A 13,714-nucleotide genomic window follows, 5' to 3' on the forward strand; every position below is an offset into this window, starting at 1 on the left:
ATTCAAGCTGATAAAGGAAAACTGGAAGAAACACCTTGACACACCAGCACAGGCAAGCACTCTCTGAACATGACCCCATTTACTCAGAAAATGGCGCATCAGTTGAAAAATGGGATTTTGTGAAATTAAAAGACTTCTTCATAGCAATGAAACCAACATATGTAATGAATAAGCAGCCTACAGAATAGGAGAAGAATTTGCTAGCTATAAGTATGACAGAGGTTTGATATCCAGAATATATAAGAACTCAGGTTTCAAGACCCCTAGTAACTAAAGGCTTGAGACTAGAACACTGTGAGAACTCAAAAAAAAAAAAAAAAAAAAAAAGAGTCAGTCTTAATAAACCAAACAATCAAATAAATAAATGGGCTAATGAGGTGAGCAGGTGCTTCTCTTCTGAAAAGATGACGCTTGCATCGCCAATAGTCACATGAAACATGTTCAATGTCACTAGGGCCACCCAGTGATGGAGATAACTGCAAATAAAACCGCAGTGAGGTCCCGTTTCCTCCCAGTCAGATTAATCTGTCATCAAGAAAATGGATAACAAGTGCTGGCAGGGTTTGGGCAAAGGGGAACTCGGTGCCAGAGGCGGAACTGGGAGCTAGTCTAGAAACTATGGAAATCAGCCTGCAGGTTGTGGAGAAATCTGCAAATGGATCTTCTTAGGACTCCCATTTGCCACTCCTGGGATGTTTCCCTAAAACAAATCCAGTATATTTGTTGAGCTTCATTCTCTGAGAAATAACGATCGTATGTAGATATAAAAAGATTCTTTGGAGATGTATAAAACATTCAGACTTTATAATTACTCCCCCAGAACATGTTCTTTTACAGTGCCTGTAATGTTTCACACTTGATTTTTCAGAGTTACAGTTGTATGGAGAAATATCAGAAATGGGCGTTTGCAGACCAGTCACCAGGGTGATGGGCAGAAGGCACAGTGCTTTCGTTTGGCAATCAATCCCAGCAGCCTTGCTAGACCAGTCACTAGCCGCTCCTCTGAGTCACTGCCCTTTCCAACTACCGCTTTTTAAAGTTATTAAAAAACAAAATAAACTCCAAAGTACCTCTCTCTTGAACTCCAAAGCAAAAGATACAGAGAACAGAAAGTTAATCAGCACTAGATTTGTGATACAGATTTAAATTATTTCTTTCCTAGGTTGTGACACGGGCATCTTTACGTTATTTTAAGGTAGACAGAGATGAACGTCTCTCCTTGCACTTCCTCTTAAATGAAGCAAAGCATCTAGAGGAATTAACACAGAAGTAACACAGAAGACAATGCAAAGGAAACGGACGCAGTGAAGGATGAATACACAGAAACGTCAAGCATGATTGTCTGTGAAGAAACCCCTCTAAGACATGATCCCCATGGGGTTCACGCATGTGGCTCGCCCTGATGTCACATGCTATGTGACCGGCTTAAACCTCAACTGCTGCAGAGCAAATAAGGTGGGTGTTTCCTTCAGGGATCTTCACCTGAACTGCGGCAGCAGCACGGGGGACTCTCTCCCCTGCCACCAATGCACCTTCAAAGCAGGGCTTATGTGAGTGTGATAAGGTTTCACATTAGTGATTTCTGTGCACATCAGATGTGTCTACAGTAACATTTTATAAAGCAACTGAAAGCTATTACAAAATGCAAATGTGATCCAAAATGAGGGAGTGCTTTGATAAGATACCAGAAACAATTGCAAGCTTGACCTAAGAAAAAAAACAAGAAAACTTCAATAGTCAGCTTGTTTTTCCTGTCCAATTATTTGACACTTTAACGCTTTCAATGAAGTTAATCTTAAACTTGAATTTGTAAGTACTTTTGTCTATACCTAGTTCATGACTCCTAGATTTGCAGAACGGAAACAAACAACAACAAAAGTTTCTGTAGCATTAACTGGAGAAGAGAATAGTCTGCTTGGGGAGGGAGGCGAATCCTGAGACTTTGCATGACCGCTCCGATGACCCATGACCTACCGATGCGATGCGGAGCCTCTTCTCGAGCAGAGAGCACAGCCCTCCTGGCCCTGGCTTTCTGAGTGGTGCGCTCCACTTCTTGTAAATCACATGACACACACTTTGATTGCGGCTGTCTGTTACCAGACTCAGTGAACCAAAATAAGCAGCTCACAAGAAGCGTTTCGGCGAGGACTTTCTCTTCTTTGAGTGTTGCCGGCCGCTCGTTCTCCCCTCGGAGGTACAGAGAAGAGGAGGGAAGGGCCTCACGGTCCCGTAAGTGGGTCACAGCAGTTTCAGGGCGCCAAAGAAGGTGCCGTCTCCATCCCGTGAGATCTGTGCGTTCTCCCGAGGTATGGCGAGCTGAATTTCGTCCCCTTCTTCCAGCCGCGCAATGCCTGGGAGAAAGAGAGTGAGCTCAGTAGAGTGCATTAGAAGAAGCTGCTGTGCGGCGTCAGCACAGGTACTGACACTTCACTCACAACACTCGTGCCTACTGCTGTCCGCTTTAACACTACACGAAAGAGTAAGTTAGGAGGAGAAACAACGGACTCCCGCAGGTGGACCTTCACTGTCTGCAGACAGGGATCCCAGCGGCAAATATCAATGTCAAAGTTAAATTGAATCCTGTTCTTTGAGAGAATCCCGTAGAGTCACGAAAGAAGCCTAGCATTATGGAAGCCTTTTTCTTTTGTGTTATTGTCGGGTGAGCATGAGTGATGTGTATGGACACATGTCACAGCGCACATGTGAAGGTCAGGACAACCTTGTGGAGTTGGGTTTCCTTCCCACCTTTACATAGGTTGTGGGCTCAAACATTGCCAGGCTTGTGTGGCAAGTACCTCTACTCACTGGGCCATCTACCAGCCCACAGTTATACCTAAAATCTGCATTAACTATAAATAGCTTTGAAGGTTTAAAAAATAAGCTGCCCATGGTGTCACATGCTAACGTTCCCAACCTCAGAGTTCAAGGCTAGCCTGGGCTGCACATGGAATTAAAACTGAGCCCAGGCTACAGAGCAAGACCCTGAGTCAAAAGCCAACAATAAACAGGTGTCTAAAAATCAAAACCTTAGTGAACAACACTCTGTACTGTTAGACAGCTTCTCACTGGGAGCAGGCTTCTGCTCCCATATCATCTGAGTTTCTGCTCACTGCCTTCTATGCTACAGATGTCCTTAAATGACCATGATTACCTTTATGACCAAAAGACTCAAAGCAATAAGCTCCTTGAAATGCTATGTATGCACTCCTAGGCATATATCCAAAAGATTCTCAAGTACACAATAAGGACATTTGCTCAACCATGTTTGTAGCAACCTTATTTGTAATAGTCAGAAGCTGGAAACAGCCCAAATGCCCCTCAGTGGAGGAATGGATGCACAAATTGTGGTATATCTACACAATGGAATATTACTCAGCAATAAAAAACAAGGAAATCATGAAATTTGCAGGTAAATGGTGGGATCTGGAAAAGATCATCCTGAGTGAGCTGTCCCAGAAGCAGAAAGATGCACATATACTCACTCATATAGATATATAATATAGGATAAACCTACTAAAATCTGTACACCTAAAGAAACTAATCAAGAGAGAGGACTCTTGCTAAAATGCTCAATTCCTATCCAGAAAGGCAAAGAGGATGGACATCAGAAGGAGAAAAGAGGGAACAAGTCAGGATCCTGACACAGAGGACCTCTGAAAAGCTCTGCCCTGCAGACTATCAATGCAGATGCTGAGACTTATGGGCAACCTTTGGGCAGAGTGCAGGGAATCTTAGGAAGGAAGTGGGAAATAGTAAGATCGGAGAGGACAGGAACTCCACAAGGAGAGCAACAGAACCAAAAAATTTGAGCACAGGAGTCTTTCCTGAGACTGATACTACAACCAAGGACTATGCATGGAGATAACCTAAGACCCCTGCACAGATGTAGCCCATGGCAGTTCAGTATCTAAGTGGGTTCCATTGTAATAGGAACAGGGACTGTCTCTGACATGAACTGATTGGCCTGCTCTTTAATTACCTCCCCCTGAGGGGGAAGCAGCATTACCAGGCCACAGAAGAAGACAAGGCAGCCACTCCTGATGAGACCTAATTGACTAGGATCAGAAGGAAGGAAAAGAAGTCCTCCCTTATCAGTGGACTTGGGGAGGGGCATGCATGCAGAGGGTGGAGGAAGGGAGGGATTGGGACGGGAGGAGGGAGAGAACTACAGAGGGATACAAAGTGAATAAAGTGTAATTAATAAAGAAAAAATGCTAGGTATGTCTCTGTTCTGCATTTATAACAGTCTATCCCGTGACTCGGAAGTATAAATACTGCTGAGGAACCACATTCTAGCTATCAGGTAACCAACAGAGACAAGCATTGCTGCACAGACATGCTGCACAACTGTGTTCTGAACTTGGCAAGGCATTAAAGGGTTAGTTCCCCTGGGTAAAGAGAAGGGGGTGGGGAGCCCCCAGAGCATATGTGCTGCATGGGTTTGTGTCTGCCCCGGACACTGAGCAAGATGGAACACTGTGGCCAGGACTGTGCAGGCCCTGCAAGCCCTGCAAGTGGGTGTGAGCCAAAACTCTTCTGTTGCTCCTTGATAACTGTGGTGCAAACGTCTGCTATGCAGGATGTCTGATATCTGAGCCCCAAAGGGTTCATCGCCCCCTGGTTGACAACTGCTGCCGCACTAAAGGCTCCTACTGAGGTGCCCAGCACTGAGCTCTTCCCAACTCTAGCTCTTCTAGGCCGCAGCAATGAGATGTGATGGATTTCCCTACGAGAAGCCTATTCAACTTAGCAACAAAACAATCACTCATCTTTGTATATGCAAGGGTTCCTCAGCACTGTGCTGGGTGTCTTATGCTAAGCACTTAGGTTTTGGCAAGTTAGTATAGGGTCATAAAACAGATTGAGAATTAAAGAAACAAGCCTGAAATGTCTTGGAGCTGGTTCTCATACACAACTGTAGCCTACTGATACTGAGGCATATTTTCAACATCAAAAGAGTTATCCTTTAAAAAGTAGAATCCACCCACAGGAAGAAACTGGGAGAAAACCAAAGGAACTGAAATGTTTGAGGAGCATCAGCTGTGGCATTTTACAGCAAATGTGAGCAGCAGAGCAGAGAGGCTTTGCCACTGATAAACATTTCACAATATCAAAATGCTGCTCAGCACTGGGCACAGAGGCAGATTCCTCTATGAAAATTAGGGACTGCCAACGTGACAGACTTCCTCCTGGCCACCGAAGCCATTAGGGCTGCAGATCTAATGTGTCCTGGCCTCTGTGATAGAGTTGTGTTCTCTTCTGCTTCCAGCTGATTTACTGGGTATTTGTTTGTAAAGGCCTTTGAAATGCTTCAGAGCTATTTCACAATCCTGGATTTCACATCGCTGTTTTCGGTAACTGTCTGAGACTAAAGACATTATTTGGGTTCTGAATAGATTTGTCCAAACCAGCAGAGAGAATACATATGTGTAAGGAAAATACAGTTTTCTAAAACCAGTGCGGATTAATTTGAAATAAAATGAGAACAGTGTTAGCAATTACAGTTTGGACAGGCCGAACTGATACAATCTATCTTCCCACCGTGATCTGTGTCCCTGTGCTCCGTGCAAGGCTGCTGCTGCTGCTGCTGTTTTGGGTTCCCAGCTTGTCAGGTGTCTGAGGCCACCTGCTTCACCCTGAGGACTAACCTCACCAGTCTGCAAGATGCCCTTCCTTGTGCTCTGGGGTTATTTTTCCCACCACACGCTCATATTGCAGGGCTACGCATACTGTGACTTGAGCCTGAGTTGCTGAGAAGTTACTTACTTCTGTGGCTTGGATTCTCCTGAGACAAGAAGGTTACAAGACTAAGGAAGTGTGACTGCAGGAGGGTGAACAGCCAGAGAGCTGAACAGGAAAAGAAAGCCCAGAAGGTGTTTGCATCTGACACTGAGTGGACATTGGTCCTGTTGCTGTCCTTCTGACAAAGAACATCTGCCTGAGACTCGCCCTCGCGTGGACGCTTTGCAGCTGTTGTTACCTGCACAGGACCAGAACAACTGGGACCCTCAGCTTAGCCTCATGGAGTGGGGGTGGGACGGCTCATGAAGCCACACTCCTCCAAGAGGGGCTAGTGACAGTTAATGGCTTGCCCAGGCTCCCAGCTCAGCGGGGCTAACATGGAAAACAACAGGAAAGCTGGGAAGGGATACCACAGACGAGGAAGATGGTTGGAGTTTAATAGTGGCGAAAATGACTAAAAGTCGTCATATAATATATTACATACACTTACAAATTTGTCACAGAATAAATAGAGGAGAAATAAGAATTGACCTAATGTCAAATTCTGTGACACTCATTCTTATTTTTTAAAAACACATTCATTTCATTTAATTATTTTCCACTCGGATCAGTGTTTTCCTGTGTGCATCTATGTGCACTAAGTGTATGCGGTGCCCACGGAGGGCAGAAGAAGGCGTCAGGCCCCGGGACTAAGGTCTCAGGTAGTCATGGCTGCCGTGTGGGTGCTGGGAATCGAGCTGGGGTTCCCTGGAAGAGCGCCAGTGCTCTTCACTATGGAGCTGTCTCTTCATCCCCATCTCCTTCTTAATTTTTATAAAGACGCTACTACTGTTAGTAATGGTTAGTAAAAGTTTTCTCAACTAACCCAAACCACTGCAAACAACAACAACAACAACAAAAATAAAAACAAAAACAGCAGCATCCACAGAAGAAGGGGGAGATCAGATTTCCCAGCATGCTCTACATTATCCTGCTAAGCAGGTCTCAGGGCAGCTACATACCAGCTGAGTAGCAGGAATTGTTGGGCAGCGTTCTTGGCATGTTCTGGATACACCGGAACAGGGTCACCAGGCTCAGCTCATCCCCGAAGACATGAACTTTCTTCCTCTGGATGAGATGACCCATGGCAAAGATGGTGTCCGTGTATAGGACCTGAGGAGCAAGCCAGTATGCCATCAGATGTGCAGGACAGTGAGCGCGCTGCGGCAGGGACTGGGGGGAGATCGGACATACCTGGCTGTAGATGAAGAAGTAACCCGTTTGCCTCACCACTATTTTGTTCTCTTTTTCCTCCAGGGCGTTTCCTCTTTTAAAGCTGAGAAGCCATGGGACAAACGTGTAGGACCCTGGGGTGGAGCGGATTACTCATGAGAAAGCAAACTGAGGAAAGCAGGTCTCCCTTCCATTGAGTTTGAAACCGCACATCACATATTCTTAAAACTGGGAGGAGGAGGAGGACTATCTTCCACTGGACTGCCTGCCACACATGTTTGAGCATGAGCAGCCTCAGATGCGCATGCCTGAGAGGCCTCACTCCACAGCATTGCCTGGGTTTCCTTTGTTGTTCTGTACGGTGGCTATTTCTTTATGAAGGTTTGGATCTGGGGTTGAAAGAAGGCTGAAGGAGAGAGCAGATGGCACTCTGCACAGCACACTGAGGGAGTGTGTTCTTCCATCTCCTGAGTAATGAGGTGAAGAGCTTTGGAAAATGTGCCTGAAGGAAGTAAGTCCACCCCCAAGCTGGCAGCCAAACACAGCTAGGAAATGCAGACAGCCCTTCCCAGACTGCCCTGGGAAGGGCTCAGAACCTGTGGTACCAGGGTTATGACATTCAGGCCTTGGAGGGGCTCTGTTCAATGCCATGAGACCTTAATCCTATCCAGAGGGGCAGGAAGGTGGTATGCTCAGGGTTGTACTGAGTGTGTACAGGAAGGGCACACAGAGCAACAAGCAAGGGAACCAAGCCAGCAGGCCCGCATGAAGCAGGGTGCTTCCTAGACCTCACGCCAGGAGAAAAAGACAAATGTGCATTTCCTAGGAAGAGCTTGCTCAGACAGCAGTGTGCACAGACGCAGCATGCAAACGTTGATATTAGGCTGCGGCACAACACTAGACAAGGAAAGGAGCCATAAACTAAATGAAGGGAGCAGCTGCAAAAGAACAGGGACATGGCACAGTGAGGACAGAAGAGCAAGCAACACTGTGGTGTGAGTCTAAACAAGCCAGACTGTTGTTAGACAGTCTGTCCTAAAATGTCACCTCAATCAGAAAAAGGGGGTGGGAGGAATGGAGGTTTCAAAGGCCAATCAAATGAGTCGAAAAGAGACGCTATATTCACATCCATATTTCTGCATCTATCTCACAGATTCATGCATACTGTGACAAAGCACAGGCCACCCTTCTTTTCGACAACCACGTGGCACCATCCCTTCTTGCCCACATCACTGTAACCCACTCTTCTGTTGACGGACATCAAGTTGATTTCTTGGCTGTTCTGATTGCTACTACAATGAGCCTGGGAGAACATACGAGTGTTTCTTTAGAATATTGATTTAGTTTTCTTTATAAACCCAGAAGTGGAATTGCTAACTCATACTGCAGTTCCACTTTTAAGTTTTTTGAGGGGGGGAGCGCCATAATTTTTTTCTACAGTGGCTGTACTAATTTATATTCCTAATTCAAATACGGCTCTTATCAGAAGAAGACTAAACAAGAACTGCATATTTTCTGAAAATTTGAAGGAGCTAAAAAAACATCAGCAGTAAAACAAACCAGATGCCGCTCAGGCTTTCGTGAGTAAGGATCACTAAGGTGGCTCCTCCAGGAAGCATAGGTGGGGGAGGGGTAGATGCTGGGGGAGAGTGGGTTGGGAAGTGGGGTGCAGAAGCATCACGGGACCTCTCCAGCCTGTGCCTTGTGTACAGTCACTCCCTGGAGGCGATTCCCTTGTGTGTGCACCACTGGGTGTGCCAGTGATGGTCAGGTAATAAACCCAGAGAGACTGAGGCCACTTCAAGTAGCGAAGGCTAGCCCTCTTCACTGTATGCAACACAATCCCAGTGAGGCTCCTGTCATGAATCAGTTCTTATTTTGTTTACATGACATGATGTGCCCAAAGTGTTTTAAGTCACTGAATACTGAACAGCCAAGGAAGACTTGGTATAAAGATTGCTGGGAGTCGGGCATGGTGGTGTGCACCTCAGGACGACCGCAAGCTGGGAGTTTGAGGCCAGCCTGGTCTACCAGAGCAAGTTCCAGAACAGTTAGGCTATACAGAGAGATAATAATACATAACGAATAATACATAAGGAAGCAAACAACAACAACAAAAATCAGTATTGCAACAGAATTTTAAAACAATGATTATGCTGAAGGTGATTGTGTTCACGGTTTATTAGAAAGGAGCTGATAATTTCAGCATAGAGGACCTCCCCCTCACAAAGCACACACACCGCGGGTTGCAACTCCACTGGGCTCAGGCCTGCTGGTTCGTCCGCCTGCTACTCCCCAGGGCTTAAGTAGTTTTTATCCCATCACAGACATGCATCTAATAATCGTTGAATTAGTAAGTTCCAATTTAAGCCCAAAATAACTCAAACTGATGATTGCTGTGGTATTAGCCACAGACACTCGCCAGCCTTTGTAAAAATTTGGCTAAATATGCTACTGAAACTGTGGGAAATGAAACACCACCCCTTTTAGAGTTGGTAGAGAAACCTGCCAACAGATTTCTAAAGTACTTTGTAAAAAAGTATTTGCTTACTAAGTTTTGTCTTGATTAATTTAAATTTATTTACTACCTCTTTACATTATACCTATTTTGCCTTTTTTTTTCAAATATCCTGATTAAAAAGAGAGCTCATGCATGCTTGTTTTTATTCACTCTTCATATTCATCTTCTACTGTATGCATGCACACAGGCACACACGCTCGCACGCACAAATATAGGCACACACACAGCCACAGGTTAAAACCTCCGTGATCAGAGTTGATTAAAGTCAACTGTGCTTTCAAATGCCTGCAGAGCCAGCCAATTTGCTCATGTTAATTCTAAATCCTTCAAGCAAACAAACCAGGCAACATGTCAAAAGCTTACAGGAGTTGAAAACTTAAGTATAAGTATCACAACATGCTTAAAATGCACTCAGAATTTCACTATAGGCATCAGGCTACAGATAAACGAAAGCACTAGCTTCTGTGTTGAGACCATCTAAGCTGCTATGCCTTACTCCCTGTGCGAGACCATGTGGGGATCTGGGGGCAAGTACGAAGTGTCCCGGCACCACTGTTGTCAGCTAAAGGCAGACATCGTTTTGTAGTGTGTGAGCTCAGTTGTAGGTGATTGACGTATTAAAGTGCTTTAAAATAACAAAGCTAATACATGAAAGGAATAAAAGTGTCAGTGATGACATGTAGCGATAACTCACACGCTTTGCCCAAGCGTGCCCAGTAAAATGTACGTCTGCTTTCTTCAGACTCTACCGAGAGTTAAAGGTCACCTTGACCTCCATGAAATGCCCAGCGCACTTTCAAGGTGTAAGTGAACAAAAGACTTCCGGTGCCTTTGGGTGGAAAGCCTCATCCCTTCCTATCTGTGGAGTGGCCAGGGCCCCAGCTTGACTGAAAAAGCCATGGAAGTACTGAGGAAGGACCCCAAGGCTTCGGAAGGAAAATGTGAGGTGTGGTCTGGAGAGATAGCAGTAGAAAGTACTTCCTGTGCAATTGTAAGGACCAGGGTTAAGTTCCTAGCACCCACATTGCAGCTCAGAACCTTCTGTAATTTCAGTTCCAAGGGCTCTGATGCCCAATTCCAATTTCTGCAGGCTCCAGCTATACATGTGGTGTGCATACATACATACAAGCAAGTACTCATACACATGATGTAAAATAAACACATAAAAATTTTAAAAAGAATAAAGGCACATTAATACAAACCCAGAAGGGCATTGTCTTGGTGGCCCATCCTGAGTAAGTCAGCACCACAAAACTCAAGCAAACGGATATGGAGGAGAAAAACCACAACAAAGACTTGCATGGTGGCTGAATATGTTAATCTATAAAACAGAGACAGAAACAAAAAATAATGGCTTAACAGGAAAGAAAAATGTATACTAAGCCATCACAATGTAGATTATACAACAGAAGTGTTGGTAAGTGAAGATCCATTTACCGTAAATCCACCAGTTGCTTCATTTGTAACAGCTCAACAAATGTGATATGGACAAGTCAAGTAGCAGAACTTCGAACATTTTAACAGCACACAAATTTCATTAAAAAGTATCACATCACTGTCCAAGACTGCATGCCAGAGGACTGGAAGAACAGCCGTCAACAACTTATTTAAGATGAGGGGGGGGCAGACACTGTTTAACAAGGTGATGAGATATCCCATGCACCCTATAAGGAACAGCTGGATAGAATAGAGTCAGCCTCTTCTGATCAAATTTACACCAGCTGTGAAGGTCAATGGAGAATGGCAGGCTGCACAGCCTTAGCAGGAAAGACTGTGTCGTCGTCTTCTTACCCACTTACTATTTTGGCAGGAGCCATGGAGATGGAACCTGAGCTCCTGGCAGCCACTGGCTTATATGAGGCCTACAGTGCTCACCGTGCTGGTAAAACAGTATGGGTGTGTGTGTGTGTGTGTGTGTGTGTGTGTGTGTGTGTGTGTGTGTATCATGGAACACATGTAGAGATCAGAGGAAACCTGTGGAAGTTGGTTTTCTCCTTCCACTGTGAGTTCTGGGTATTGAACTCAGGTTGGTTACAAGTGTCTTTACCCACTGAGATATCTCTTCCCCAAAAGCTGTACATGTTTATGGGTCTGGAGACTCCACTCTGATAGAAAAAGCACACTAGATTGGCACCAAACAAAAAGGACTCTGGGAAACACACAGCCTTAGCCACCAGAAGCAGGAGATAGAGGATGGACAAGCAGCTGACTTACCAAGCACCCTGGAACTGAGATGCCAGGACCAAAGCTGGGGGAAATACATCTCTGAAAGGGCACCACACCCAGCCAGTGAGTCTAAAGAGCAACAAGCATGCCCAGGTCTAGACACTAACTCAGCAGTGCCCTGAAAGAATGCTAGGCTTACATTTTACAGAAGTCTCATTTCTGAGGCTGTGATGAAATACTCTTGCAGAAGCAGTTTAAGGGAGAAAGAGTTTATTTTAGCTCATCATTTCAGGTTATAAGCCCATTATTGCAGGGAAGTCACAGCAGCAGGAACTTGAAGCAACTAGTCACATTATATCCATAATCAAGAGAAGAGAGCATGAATGCATTGCATGCTTTTGCTTCCTTGATTGGATGCTTCAGTTTCTTCATCCTTACTCAGTTTAAACCCCTTGTTTAGGGAATGGTGCTGCCCATATGGAATTGTGCTTCCACATCAGTTAAGGCAATCTCCCAAAGACCTGTTACAGTCCTTCCAATGTAGACAATACCTCACCAGGACTCTGTTCCCAAATGATTCTAGGTGTTTCAAGTTGACAATAAAGCTAATTGTCCCACAACTCTAGCTGCCCTTTGGGCTCTGTGCGATGAGGAGGTGACAACTAAGGCCAAATGATTAGGATAAGAAGGGTACTCAAGCACAGAGCGACTTTGTAAAGATCGGGGCAGAGTTTAATGTTGCTTTCAGCTTCTAGTGTTTATGGGAAATAATTATAGATATTAAGGCTACAGAGAGGAATAAGGCTGACTGCAGAGACAGTAGAACAGATGTGTAGACCAGTAGAACAGACTATATAGATGTGTAGATAGATACATAGATGGATACATGGAAGGATGGATGGATAGATGGAAGAATGGAGGCATGAAAGGATGGAGTGATGAATGGATGGATAGATGAATGGATAGATAAAGGCTGGATAGATGAATGGTGGATGGATGGATATGGATGGATGATGAATGGATGGAAGATGTATCAATGGATGGATGGAGGATGGATGGATAAAGGACGGATTGATGGATGATGAATGGATAGATATGGATGGATGATGGGTGGATGGATGGAAGATGGATCAATGGATTGGTGGATGGATGGATGGATGGATCAATGGATTGGTGGATGGATGGATGGATGGAAAGCAATTGAACACATAAACAACTATGCCAACAATATCACAACAAACCACAGATGACTCTGGGATAGGTAGGGTACCTGAATTCCAGAATCACCACATTACTATTTTCAAACTGTCTAATTTTCAAGCAAACATTAAAAGCCACACAAAAATATAAGGAAACTATGGACCAACCACAAGAGTAATTAAAACCTTAACAGAAACCGTCCCTGAAAAAAAGCCAGACACGGAACTATTAAACATGTTTATGTAACGGAAGGGAACCAGGATGGTGACATATAAACAAATGCTTCCAATAACTTCCTCAAATTCTTCTTTAAAAACACAACAGTTATGAACTCATGCTGTGAAATCAGAACCACCATGGTTCCGAAGCCAGAAACCACAAGAAACTCCATACCAAACATTAATCACGAATGTCAGTGCAATGCTCTTTGGCGTGGTGCTAAGATCAGGGACAGAACTTTGATTACTGATGCCCAACACTGCACTGAAATTCTAGCTAAAGCAGCTCGGAGACAGGATAAACAGAAGGAAAGGCATCCAACTGAAAGGAGTAAAATAAAACCATTTACAATCACACAAAACAGTGACCTACAGAACAGATATTAAACCCAATAAAACTAACAAGTATATTTAGCTAAGTTGCTGTATAAAGGATCAACTCCCGAAAGTCACTTTCATTTCAACCAAGAAGGAAAAATGAGGAAGTGAAGACAATTCCATCACTGAGATCATTAGTTATGCACTGAGCTTGTTATTGGGAGCAGAGTCTTTAGGAGATATTATGATGCATACATTATCTATTTTCTATCTGTCTCTCTGCCTGTCACTCTATCTATCTATCTATCTATCTATCTATCTATCTATCTATCTATCT

At 44.4% G+C, this 13,714-nt stretch overlaps 1 protein-coding gene across 1 annotated transcript in view; it reads right to left on the bottom strand.

Annotated features, from left to right (window-relative positions):
• Positions 1 to 802: 802 nt before the first annotated feature.
• Positions 803 to 13,714, bottom strand: part of Tnfsf13b (TNF superfamily member 13b) — a 30,506-nt gene continuing 17,594 nt past the window's right edge. Inside the window, exons 4-6 of the mRNA XM_055608468.1 lie at positions 6,976 to 7,088; positions 6,744 to 6,894; positions 803 to 2,351 (exon numbers count right to left, since the gene is read on the bottom strand). Of these exons, the coding sequence (XP_055464443.1) occupies positions 2,239 to 2,351; positions 6,744 to 6,894; positions 6,976 to 7,088 (377 nt within the window). The 3' untranslated portion in view covers positions 803 to 2,238. The remainder of the gene's footprint in view (positions 2,352 to 6,743; positions 6,895 to 6,975; positions 7,089 to 13,714) is intronic.

Source organism: Psammomys obesus, unplaced genomic scaffold, assembly GCF_907164565.1.
Source record: "Psammomys obesus unplaced genomic scaffold, mPsaObe1.curated_primary_1811, whole genome shotgun sequence".
Classification (NCBI taxonomy): Eukaryota; Metazoa; Chordata; class Mammalia; order Rodentia; family Muridae; genus Psammomys; species Psammomys obesus.